The sequence below is a fragment of the Ptiloglossa arizonensis genome, chromosome 2 (genome assembly GCF_051014685.1).
Source record: "Ptiloglossa arizonensis isolate GNS036 chromosome 2, iyPtiAriz1_principal, whole genome shotgun sequence".
NCBI lineage: Eukaryota > Metazoa > Arthropoda > Insecta > Hymenoptera > Colletidae > Ptiloglossa > Ptiloglossa arizonensis.
The window spans coordinates 6,349,244-6,362,356 of NC_135049.1; the positions used below are offsets into that span (position 1 = coordinate 6,349,244).

The following is a 13,113-nucleotide window of genomic DNA, read 5'->3' on the forward strand; positions in this document are numbered from 1 at the left end:
TGGAAAAATATCTCATATAAAATTCAATTGATAGCCAGTATCCCTGTTAGTGCTTCATCGTTCCAGCTCCCTCAAGAGCTATCTCTTTCTCGTAGCTATCACGTTAGTTCTATCGTTCTATAATATTGTGTAACATGATTGATGGTAAACAGCCTAATTTGAGGCATCTCTCGTGTTTATACAGTGTGTCTATGCTATACCTAGTTCCTGCCATCTACACACGACTGAGCATGACTGTATCTTATACAGGATAACTGTGAATTCTTTGGAGAGGTGAGTACATCAGTATCAGTGCATTATCCTTAGCAAAATGAACTGCAATGTTCGCTGAACTTTCAAGGCTTATCAACTGTTAGCATCATGATGTGCAAGAACCCCAGCCGTTTCAAAATAAACTTTTTATTCTTTCTGTCATTCTTTCTTTCTGAGTGACCAATTTATTACCAAAATTTCACAAGTTGCATACAAAATGTTTCCTCAGAGATCGCATCAGTTTTTCAATCAGTGTTAGAAAATGATCCCAGAACAAAGAAAGAGACGAATGGACGTTTTGGCCGCTGTGATGACAGTAACGTGCGTATACAGGGAAGATTTCCCATCTCTCCTTTTCGGCGCCATTTTGCGCAGCATCGAGCCAATCTCCCGCATTGAAACTTCTCCGAATTAACCCTCGAAGCAACGTGATTCTCTTCGGGCAATGAAGACAATTCTGTCAAGTCAGTCCGTACCCCTTATCAGCAAATTGCTCTAAACAGATACCATACGGTCTGTTTTCATCGACTGCTCAAATTCTACGTAAAAATAACAATCTTTTGCGGAGTGCTTCGATTCAAAGGTTAATCCAAAAGTCGTTATGTCGGTCGACCGGTTTTGGGGATGACCTCGAGATCGGATCAGGGAAAGCTTCCTCTCTCGGTTAAAACACAGTGTCCTGGTAGCTTTTAACGGCGGCACTTACGAGCTAACGTCGCCCCCGATGATCTCCCTCGGGAAAACGCGAACGAAAGCCGAAGAGTGGGAGGGTAAGGAAAATACAGAAAAAAGAGGACACGGAAGAAGGGAGAAGTCCATTTACACGCTCGTTCCTGCACGTACAATAATAGTTATAATAATAACCGTTCGTTCGTTCGTCGTCGGTACTCGTAGCCCGGTGAGACTCCGGGGCACTTCACCCCCCACCCCCACCCCCTCCCCCCACTCCATCACTATTTTTTCCATTTTTACACACGCACAGAGAGTTCGTTTTTTTCTTTTTTTTTCTCTCCCTCCGTCACGACGCGATCGTGCCGCGGAACTTTAATTAAAACGTGTGTATAATTACAGCTGAAATACAATAATGTTCCTGTTTTCTCAGTCTCGAGTAAACACAACGTTCGGCCGGGAAACATCGCGTGCACCCCTGGCGAATGTGGCGGAAACCCTGCAGACTTAAATAAGTACTAATTTCTCGTTTTCGTCTCCTCGCGTCTATCTCTTGCACACTTGGGCTCACAATCACCACTCATCGCACACAGTATTGGCCCCATCACCCTTATTTTTGTATTTTTTTTTTCTTTCTTTTTTTTTGGTTTTCGTCGCTTTCTTTTTTTTGTTTTGTTTTTCTTCGATTAGATAGGGCGACCCGGTCGTCGCCGGTCGATTTGAATTTCGCGGTATTTTTAAAACATCGAACCGACTAACCTGAAACTCGACGCACGTCATCTAGACGGATGGGAAATTAATCGTGGGAAAGTACACGGTGAAAGAACGCGTGCGAATTATTCAAGCGTATTACGAAGAATCGCGATCTTTGACGCTATCGATTAGGGAAAACAATGTAAATCGACCAGTGATGATTGGGACACCCTCTAGATCGCTCTGTGTAACGTGTGACACAATCGCGGGGACTCCTTGGGCTTGATTGCGATCAAATATTGAAATACAACTGTATTCAACTGGATTCTTGGTAAAAGGGGTGCACGAAGAAATTGAGAATATATTTTGTAAATTATTTTAGAAGCAGTGTCGTTCGTTCTGAACATAACGAAGAAACTACACGTACGATATTAAACGAACCAGTTTTGAAATATTTGTAAATACCTGTCCGATCAAAAATGTCACCGAGAAAATCGTATATCGCCGTATCGTTTATTTTTACCGGTCATTTTCCAGAACATCGTGCATCGTCGAACATTTCCCGATTCCTCGGTCCAATCTCGTTTTTTCCCTTTGACCTCCGTTCAATCGAGCGAAAATATCGACGTCCAAGTCGAACACGCTAATCAGTAAAGGAACATGTAAATATTGGTAAACTTGGAAGGGCAGTATTTCAGTATTCGTCGCATTTTTATGAGTACTCTCGACTCGTTTCATCAGCCCCAGGCTTTTCCATCCCCGTGAAAAGCGAACGTACAATGTAACAAAGCAACGCGAAACCTCGCCAATTCTATCTACGTAGACAGCTTCGACGTTTCTACTCTGCACACACAACTCTTTTCACTTCCCTTGGACACTGATTAACAAAACCGAATCAAGCGTACAGGAAACGTACAAGGTGAAGTAATTGAAACTGTCACGTTTATTCGTATCGATATTACAGTTCCCAGATGAAATGGCCAAGATTTCTAGTTCTATTGCTTTCAAAGAGAAGATATTACATATTGAACGAAATCTTTTTAAATGGAGGTCTACCGGAGACTTTAATGCAATTCGTGTTACTTTAAGGACAATCGTATATTTAAAAATGCGTTTAAAATATATTTTGAAGATCATTTGCAGAACCGTTCTAGTAATTTAATTCGAGAAATTTCGCCATTCATTAATGCCAAAAATACCTTCCAGGAGTGTCCAAATTGGAGAAATAGATGTCACATGCTTGTTTCAAGAAGATTTTTCACTAAATTGTTAGTCCGCTTTTCTCCCTTGTATTGTTTAAAATGTAAGATATTTCTGTTCAGGTTTATGGTAAGAAGAGGATTCTTCATTTCATAAGTAACGTCAAAATCCTGTTAACTATTTGGTACAATATGCAAGAGGTTGTTATACTCTGAAGTGCTAGAATACATTCAAACTAGTACTAGTAATGTTTACAGTGAACAAACGGTTTAACTGAAATCAACATTGGAAGTAAGATAGGTAGCTTCTGTCAATGGAAAGAAAGTCCTTTTCTGTCAATACAATCCAAAAAAATACATTACAAAAACTAGAGGAACATGACTGGGAAAGTATCAATTTCTCATTCTACTCCCTTGATAGTGCACTAACACACTACAACATTATTTAAAACGAAAAATCAAGTAATATCGACAAAGTTGTATCGACTATTATGGTTAATGGCTGTGTAAATTATAATGATTGTATTAAACGTAATGCATTCATTAATTTCGTTAAAAAGAAATTACTTTTTCCATTTAAAACTCTATGCTCTTGTTGAAAGCATGGAACTTTCACCTGGCCTGTTTTTCTGTTAATATAATAATATTGATACAAATCAAGGTAATAATTTCAATTGTCTCTACCTGTATATTTACTTTGTTTGAAACTAATTACAATAAAGATTGATAATTATAACAATTAGTTTGTGGATATGGATACGAATAAAATGTATCCATATTTATAGTTTTGTTACTTTCATTCGTTGTAATTTGCTTTACAATATACGACAATAATATTTTCAACATTAGTTTGTAAACTATATTCGACTTAGCTTCAGTAATGATTTTTTATCATTTTCTCTCCTAACTTTTTCATTCTGTTCTTTACTTTCCAATTATCATGTACTTTGTTTTCCTTCAATTATTGAATTCTACGAAACGATTCAGTGTTCTGCATTGATATAATCACTTCATGAAACATAAATATTCGTATTGATTATGACGAACGATCAATAACTGATCGGGTCAGACATTTTACAAGAGTTTAATGAAACAGGTATTGTTTGTTTAATGTGCAACAACTTTCTCGAGCCTATTAAAAATTGATGTCACTTAATCGGAAGAATTAATTAACCTATAAACGAGGGAAGACGAGTTACGTGTCATTTTTATTATTTAGCTCGTGTCTTTTCATACTTTTTTGATTCTTTATTTATTTACGTAAATATCCTTGTCTTTAATAACATTATGATATTTATATTATTATAAATAATGTCATATTCGCATTTGCAGATAAATTGTGAGGTAAGGTGCATTAAATAGTCTTTATTTATTTTTTAAGTATGCATACATAGGGATTCTTTAGAATTCACATTTATTTAAAACTTTATCAATTTTATCCTGTTAAAGTAGAAACACATTGTTAATCTACTTTTCTGCGTGTAGTATCGTCATCCATATTTTTTAAACATTTGTTGAAAATATAATTGATCGTGTGACTTGGTCATTGAAAATGCTAACAGAAATTGATCAGACGACTTATCATGCGATAGTTTATTGACAATTGAATCCGATTTTAATAAAAAATGTATATACACCAATATTTCACATTATAATATACGATTATCACTTTCTCATGAATATCAACTGAACGAGAATCTTTTAAATAAATCTATATTTCCATTGGCCCTCCAATAATTAAACTCCCCAGAACATTGTAGCTCTCTGATACCATATTGAACTTGAAACAGATTTGTGTGCATCCACAAAACAATAGCTTCCAGAAAGATCTGTAGCTTACACCCAAGCAAACCAATCCAAACCACAGCCACAGATCGAACTCTAACCTCCACAGAAACTAACCATAAGACTGTCTCGCAACCGAGGACCTCGAAACAACCATATCGAAGTAAACATATGTACGTGCCTGGAGAAGGATGTAGGTCCCCAGGTAAGAAGGAGAGGAATAATCCGGAAAAGAGGCCGGCAATATTTCCAGGGCGAGCAGTTCCATCGAAGATAGAGCACGAACGCGCCGCAAAGTTCCTGTCTCATGGAGGGAAACGTGTCTCGTGAATGTAACGCTACTTTATGTACAGCTGTTCGACCGGGGATCCGCCACGTTCGCTGCTGCGACGAAAATCTCACAGGTTTCAACATGCACGTACTGTCTCCTCTGTTTGTTCACTTCTCTGCACGACTCGCACCTACAGTCACATATCCACTAAGCTTGATTATTAAGTTACTTTCTCTTCCAACATCGGGATTCTCCGTTAAAGTGTTCCGTTTAATACATGTATATGTATATATATATACACACACACGCACACATACACACATACACACACACACATATATATATATATATATGTATATATATTTATATATATATATATGTATATATATTTATATATATATATATTTATATATATATATATAGCATGTATGTATATGTATAAATTTTGTAACTGCTGTTGTTGAATGCTGTTCGAGCAGCTGTTCGCTGACTATACGGCCGTCCATGCATGGCCTCGTCTCTCCACTCAGTGGCATCACCTCGCGATGTACCTGCCGAATAGGATGCCCAGGACTACGAAGATGTACACCGAGGCTGAGATGCGGTACGTCCACGACGAAGCCCGTGAGATGTCGCCGCATTGCGCTGAAACAGGGAGCTTGTGTTATTTGAGCTACCTTAATGAATATAAAGTCTTAGCATATAGGTGCATACTTCTGTGCATACTGATTATACTTTCGTTGTTAAATTGAAAACAATGCAAAATAGATAGAATTGAATAGGCTATGAAATGGTGACATTAGAAGTATAGAATAGAAGTACTCGGAACTAGTTTGATTATGTTTGACAGAGTTTGGTTGTTTAGATGCGTTCTAGTATGTTTGACTGCATTTGAGTAACATTCATTCATTCACTGTGAGTGACTAGATCGACTGTCGTATAGGAATTAACATGCCTGTTTAAAAATTTCATCTGTTAATTCAACTGTGATTTAATTTGACTAAAGGCTGAATGTTTACTGGGACATTAAACAAATTTGTATGTAACTAACTTTAGAAGTCCTATTCACGTACCGTCTGTGTAAATCCATCAAATTTACTAATTTTGCTTAATTATGTTCAGTAGGATAGTGAGTTTGTTGTCTACACTTTGCGGATTATTATTCAATATACTACACGAAAAGAAATGAAATATTCTCAAACTTGCTCAAATTTGTGCCCTCTAAGGCCAATATCCATATATATATAAATGGACAAGTACTTCAACTCTTGTCGGTATTATTTTGCAAAAGAAAATATTCACATTCAATGAACAAATGTCCCAATATTTGATTATACTTTGCAAATATTACTATTACATCGCAGAATACAATACAAGGTAAAATCCGAGTTTGAGTACATGTTTCTCTCCTGGTTTCTCGAATGATTTGTTATCAAAAATCGAGATGCAAACTTTATATACACCTAATAAGCAACAGTAATACAAATTCTTTAATGGAATGCCACATTCTTTACTTTATAATATGAAAATATATTAAGTATTTTATTAAATCACAATTAAGGTACTATAAATTAACCAAACTATCTTTTGTGTGAACTATCTGATTGATCAAACTTCCACTCGCGTAATCATCAGGTCAATCGAAGGTGGCTCCGTTATCCAAACATCTGCAAGGAAAACACCACCCACTACTCCTCGCCTAACATTCAATTCCCTCGATACCAAATTACTTGAACTTCTAATTACCCAAACACCTAACACAGTACCCAATCTTCTCTTTTGTTACTTAATTCAACAAAGTCGCTACTTCATCAAACGATTGTTAATCCGATCGTTCATTTTAAATTGCATGACTCAACTTACGAATCGTATCATGGTAGGAGCGAGTGAATTTATCGATTAATTAACGTTTCAATAACGTAATTTCACGTAATTAGGAATTACGATTATATTGTCGATTTCGTCAGCAATGCTCACCATACGATGTGAGGTTGACCTGCCACGATACTAGATGACGGTGAGAGGCTCTTGGACAGGAAGCAAGATGACCCGTCACCGAAAGTTCACGACTTCCTGTCGCTGCGGCGGATGCACTGTAAACGAGACAGTAACGACCGACATCGGTGCTCGCGACTAAGTACGCTGTGTCGTTTTCGATCCAAGTTCCGTGGCAGAAGTACTCTGAAAACGATTAACTCCGTTATTTACATACGTTAACAATCTTCTATTTGTGCGAGTGTCATGATTACAATTTCGTTAAAATTTATAAAATTGTATGATTCTTTCCAGCTATGGAAACACGAGTTTGAGAAGTTTGACAAACTTGCAAGGATCTGCTTCTTGAATGCTACCTTCGAATCTATTAAAAATACAGGGAAGTTTTTCAAACGAATTTTTTACGTTTCCTCACAGAGCATGATGTAAATATTAATAAAGAAAAAATGTGTATAGAAATAAAAAGAATTAATATTTAGAGTTACTCTTGCATATATTATGCATGTTAGAATACTCATTGTCGTTTAACAATGGTCATTACAAGTACTCGTTTTTTATTAATTTCTAATATGCACGCAGTATATAATTCACAAATAAATGAATTTACAGCAAAACTAACTCATTATTTTATCTTTACAAATAGGTTGAAAATAAGATAGTGAAAGTGATTCTTTAATTGTTTTATTAATTTGTTTTACTGATGTGTGTAGTACATTATTTTCCGGTGAAAACTAGGTTCAATAAAAAAAAGGAGGTTTAAAAATTGTTAATAATTAAAAGCGACTTTATTCAAAAGACAATTCAGTAAATACTTTTAACAACGTAGGCTTGATTAATGAAATCAAATTCGTCATTAAATAATCTCGTCTCCTCTGTTTCTATTATATTATTTAGCTACAAACAAAATTGCAATTTGCATGCTGTAATTTAATGCAAAGTAGGTCGTGTACTGTGAGAAATATACAAGTTTATCTGTAATAACTGAAATGACTCTTTCTTTATAAACACATTTATAAAAGTTTTAACAAAGATGATCTTAGTGTGCTCTGTTAACTTTTCACTTAATTAAGTTAATACTAAAATAATTAATATAATACTATATTAATATGACTATATATATCACGACCAGTTGAACATAAATATAAATACTTTTTGCAATGTTATCGCTATTATAAATTGGAATAAAGGTTACACATTATAACAGTAGTTGTATAATAGGGTAGTACAGTCATAGTCTGTTTGTAAGCCTAACCTCAAAGCCATTGTACGAAATGAAATATAGAAAAATAAATAAAGGAGTGTGTAACAATATGTAGATAAATACTTATCTAACTATTGAATATATAATTACATACTATAAAATATGTAATAATACACAATTCCTTACATAATCATTGAATATCTGAACGACTTGTGCATGAAAGAGGTACAGTAAACTTTTATTTAAATGCAATAAATGTATAAAATGTATATTGAAATGGAGAAGCACAGAATATTACGTCACAAGTTAATACGACCCCATTATCGAGAATCGAAGCACAAGAGTACAATTTCCGAGTAGTTTATCGGTTTCAAGAAAAATTCCGGAAGCAATGGAGGAACGTTTATCGTCCTAACGAAAGCACTGAATGGGTAATCATCCATGCTACGGTTTTAAGTGTTCGATTTCGTTCACCTTAAGAGTCATTTTACGACCGAGTTACAGGGGAGCTAAGGGAGGGGGCGGGGGGGAGGGGGGAATGAAGAAAAAAAGAAGACGTAAAAAGGAGAGCAATTGAAGCGTGCACGGTAAAGAACGGACTGGTTAACGTTTATGAAAGGGAATTAAATTATTCTAGACGATGCAAAGTAAAAATTTAAATTATAAGGAACACTTGCGACGAGAATTACAAGGTATTTTCATAAATTACTATATTTTTACCATTTGACGGTTTATGGCTGCCAATTACTTCTGTCATCAACATTTTATAACTATTCGAATACTTCAACGTGACATTTGCAACAATTAAAGGAATAAATGATTATCATTTTCGCGTGTTTGGTAGATTATTTGTTCTATAACTAAACAGAATGTTTTAAATAATTATTTGGAATACAAAATAAATCACCATATACCAAATAATAAATTATTTGAATTTTTTCACGATTTTCGATCATTCGATTCGGATAAAAATATCTTTATTTTACTCTTGATTAAACGATTTTGTGTTTTATTCTGCAGTTATTTACTTTTATAAATAAAATGATTTAAGGAATAATTATTTGCTTTCACAAATAAACTAACGAATATAAATATTTAAAATAACATTCTATCAACTTACGTAATTCATTATTTGAACAATCGTGTTATAAATATTTTATTTAAATGACATCTAAATCTAGTCAATATTGCGTTCTTGAAAAGTAACGGTTGACAACATTTTTTGACTTTTTTCTTTTTAAGAAAGTCTTAATTAAGTTTAATTTTATTGTTCTAATATTTAAATTTAAATACACTCCTAATTTCTTGACTAGAGAAATATTTTCAGATTATTTGAAACACTTCTAGCAATTCTGCGTGATTAACATATATCTAAAATCTTCATTTAGTTCAGTTGTATTCACTTGAAATAATCCTTGAAAAATGATCCTCTTCTATAGACACTCCCAAGAGGCAGCTTTTAGAGGAAAAAAAGGTCGACTGCATTTCGAGTTCGAGTAAGGTGCGAACGGGAACGAAATAAACGAAAGCCGTAAATCGCTTCGACACGTCGATATCTGGCGTGTTGTCTGGACTCGATACCTTATCGAGACTGCAAGATAGAAAGATGAGAATTTACAGCATCCGCGCGACAGTTCGCTGGGCGAAAACGGAAATAAACAACAAAAATTCAGCAGCAGAAGGAAGACATTCTTTCAACGAAATATGTTTCGAAGGTACCAAAATTGAAGATAACAGTTGACTTTTATAACACAAAACCCAACTAACAGAAATATAACAGACATAAAAGGATACTCCGTTTTTCGATAACAAGTCCTCGGGTAAAAGTGTACAATATGTTCTGTAGAACTCAATTGTGCTCTAAATATACGACTATTACTATGTATTTATTACTATATATTAATGAATTACTATATATTTAACAAACTGCGTAAACAATATAGTCTATATAGTATATGTTTCAAATTTATGAAATCTTTGGTAATTAGTTCAACACTGAATAATTAATTATTATAAAATTTACGAAAATACTTTCAGTATTTGTCAGCGTAGCGTTAAATCTGACGTAGAAATACAGTTATAAGAACTACCACACTGTGAAAGTAAATCTGTTAAGATGTCGGTGGAAAGTATGTTCTTGACAACACGATTCGTTTCAAGCGAATATCTCAATCAGTTAGCGAGTTATGCAGCTTCGATATATGAACCTCATCGCAACACTAGCAGCAATGAATGTTGGTCGTTCAAGGATACAGAGCAGGTACCCCCTCCATAACATTTGGTTGTCCCATTATTTCACCTTATCTTCTTCCTGCCTCAGAGAGGTGGAAAAGAGAAAGGAATGGCGGTAAGAAGACAGCTAAAGATCGAATCGTGCACTCACTATGGTGTATAGGTGCATGTGTAACTAAAGCTGAGTTAGTTAACAAGGATCAAACAGAAACTATTCCGAAGGAGAGGAGTCCATGCTTCCAAAGCTATTGGCTTCAATAATAATGCAAAAGTATACCGCACACTACAACAATCAATGAATATTACCTATACTTAATATGATGCTCCATGTTTCGACTGATTATTAATTGTCCGGTACAATTTTCAGATAGATAAGTGACTTTGATCTATCAAACCTTTTTACGCCTTTTTCTCAAATCAACTTCCAATACCATACTTGCTGTAACTATACAATAGCTATACTGTAACTATACCGATCAATGTACAAATGTAATCGGAGCAGTACTTAAACTTTCGTACTTAGAGATAGAGCGAAAATTAATCTTTATAGACGAGAAAGAAATGTTCTCGAAGAAATAAACTAGCAGGAACAGTAGAAGATCACGGTGCCAGACTGATGCGAACAAAAGGACGTCGCGTCAGACGTATCGCACAGCTCGTAATCCACAAAAACACGAGCAGGATCTCTGGGACGGGTTAGAGCGTTTCGTATCTGGAATTATTTTAGCAGAGGGGAACGTTGACATAACCGAGGATTTAGACGCTGGAGCTTCGTGTCTTATGGCTGTCGACAAGGGGATTGCGTTCCACGCTGCAGCTTCCCCTTCTGTCAGCGAAGAGAACGCGAATTGGTCATTAAGACTTCGTACAAACAGCGATCTTAGCTCTGCTCCAAGACCGAGAACATCTCGAAATGTCTCGAGCCGGCTTTCCAACCATGATCGTTAATCACATCTGGTTCGTGGGCAGTATTTGTCTACGCTGGGATTAGAATCGTGCCGAGTGTAGCTTTATAGAATGTATAATACTTTTCAAAATGGCGTGATCGCTTCTTAAGAATTTTTACCATATCTGTAAACCAACATACATGATCAAAAATTTTACCGAACTGTCAAGAGAAACCAGAAACTGTGAATGAACAATTGTCTCCATCGATGAAAACAAAGCAAAAGTCAAACCCCATAAACCCTATCCATGAGAACCCAATGTAGATTCGGTAGAACGAATATAGCGATCCACTTAAGTCTTGGAATAGTTAAGCCCTTGAAATTTTAAGATTCGAAAAAGCTTCCATTGGATTAACTCCGAAATGTTGACACCCTATCAACTTGGAACTCTAGTTTCCACAAGATCGTTACATTTCTAATACAATGAAACTTATCAAGAAGGCTAGTATTACTTCACCCATTCAATCCTTGAACATCTGATCCCTCAGATTTCGTGCGTTAAAAAATAGGATTCCGAAGGAAGAAAAAACGGAGGACTTTCCAATATCCCAACCACACTTATATTTGCGCGTGTATAAGCACGCCGCCATAAACACGTACAACCGAATAAAGCTACAAACTTTGCACATAAGCAAGCACAAGGAACCACGCCAACCGTCACGCCACTGACTCCCCGCAAACTAACTATCGCCACTTGCGATAACTTTCCTGGCAGCGGAGAGGGTAAAGGTAAATGGGGAGCGAGAGACGCGTCTCTCGATGGGAGGATAACTCGACCTGGTACGAGTAATCCGATAAGATGTTTCTGCCGGAGGTGCTCCACCCTTCGAGAATTCACTCGACACCTCACCTGATTCGGCACCCTATGCGTGGAGTCAATTCGACAGGGTGGGAAGGAAATGCAGGTTAGACGAATGACAATTGAGGGGTGAATGTAAAAGTATTGGGTTGTAACGTGTGAAATATTCACTCCTTTGTGTCAAAGCAGAAACACTATGGATTGTGCCCTTCAAACTACGATAAATATAAAAGAAACCTACTTCTTGTGGCGTTTGATATCACGATGCATAATGAACACTACTGTGTTCTACTACACATGTTAAGTACTCACTGGTAAATTAATAGCAATAAAAGATACTGTGTCACCATGTCAGCTTATGTTGAGAAATGTACGTGAGGTCGAACTATGCATCGAAGAAGTTTTGTAGATAAGAATTAAGGGACCCTGCATGAGGTTCAACAAGAACAATATACCTTCCCGAGAAATAAAATATAAAGTAAAATACAGTACGCTATATTTGTTTCTTTTAATAATACATAACTCTCGATAGCTTGCCCCTCTCATTGAACGTCAAAGAGTGTACGATAAAGACGAGATACAGTGCTACATAGAAGTATAGTGGGAATAGTTTTTCATAGTGAGTTTGAACAGTCAACTGATATTCTGTAGCCTATAATTACACCGAACAAAATAAATAATCTCTCTATAGTTTCTACTATAAATAAAATTCTCTCTGTTTCTATTATTATACCATAAGAGACAATTCAGTGATGTTAAATTCATCAGTAGCCTTGATAAGACAAGCAAATGAAAAACATGATTTTGATACAACTATCAGGTTCAATAAGAGGTAAAATATTTGGATGTGATACTAGGCTATTGGAATGCGTCCAGACTCGAGCTGAGCTAACCGAGGCAGCGTACTTCCTGTTCCACCCTGTATATTTTCCCTGTGCATCAGACATATATACAGACTTGCACTGTCTGGAGCTGAAGAGGGATGACGTCTTTCAAATGTGACAAGGAAAAAGACGAACTTGACGATTTGTGTCCGTCAAACGTCAGGACCTACGTCCTAGTGTCGTCAA

The 13,113-nt window shown here is 36.0% G+C and overlaps 1 protein-coding gene across 5 annotated transcripts in view; it reads right to left on the reverse strand.

Moving 5' to 3' along the window:
• Positions 1–5,315: 5,315 nt before the first annotated feature.
• Positions 5,316–13,113, reverse strand: part of LOC143154849 (uncharacterized) — a 575,162-nt gene continuing 567,364 nt past the window's right edge. For all 5 annotated transcript variants that reach the window (XM_076326866.1, XM_076326865.1, XM_076326868.1 and 2 more), the window contains 2 exons: positions 6,847–7,050; positions 5,316–5,514 (listed from right to left, as the gene is read on the reverse strand). In XM_076326866.1, the coding sequence (XP_076182981.1) occupies positions 5,405–5,514; positions 6,847–7,050 (314 nt within the window). In that variant the 3' untranslated portion in view covers positions 5,316–5,404. The remainder of the gene's footprint in view (positions 5,515–6,846; positions 7,051–13,113) is intronic.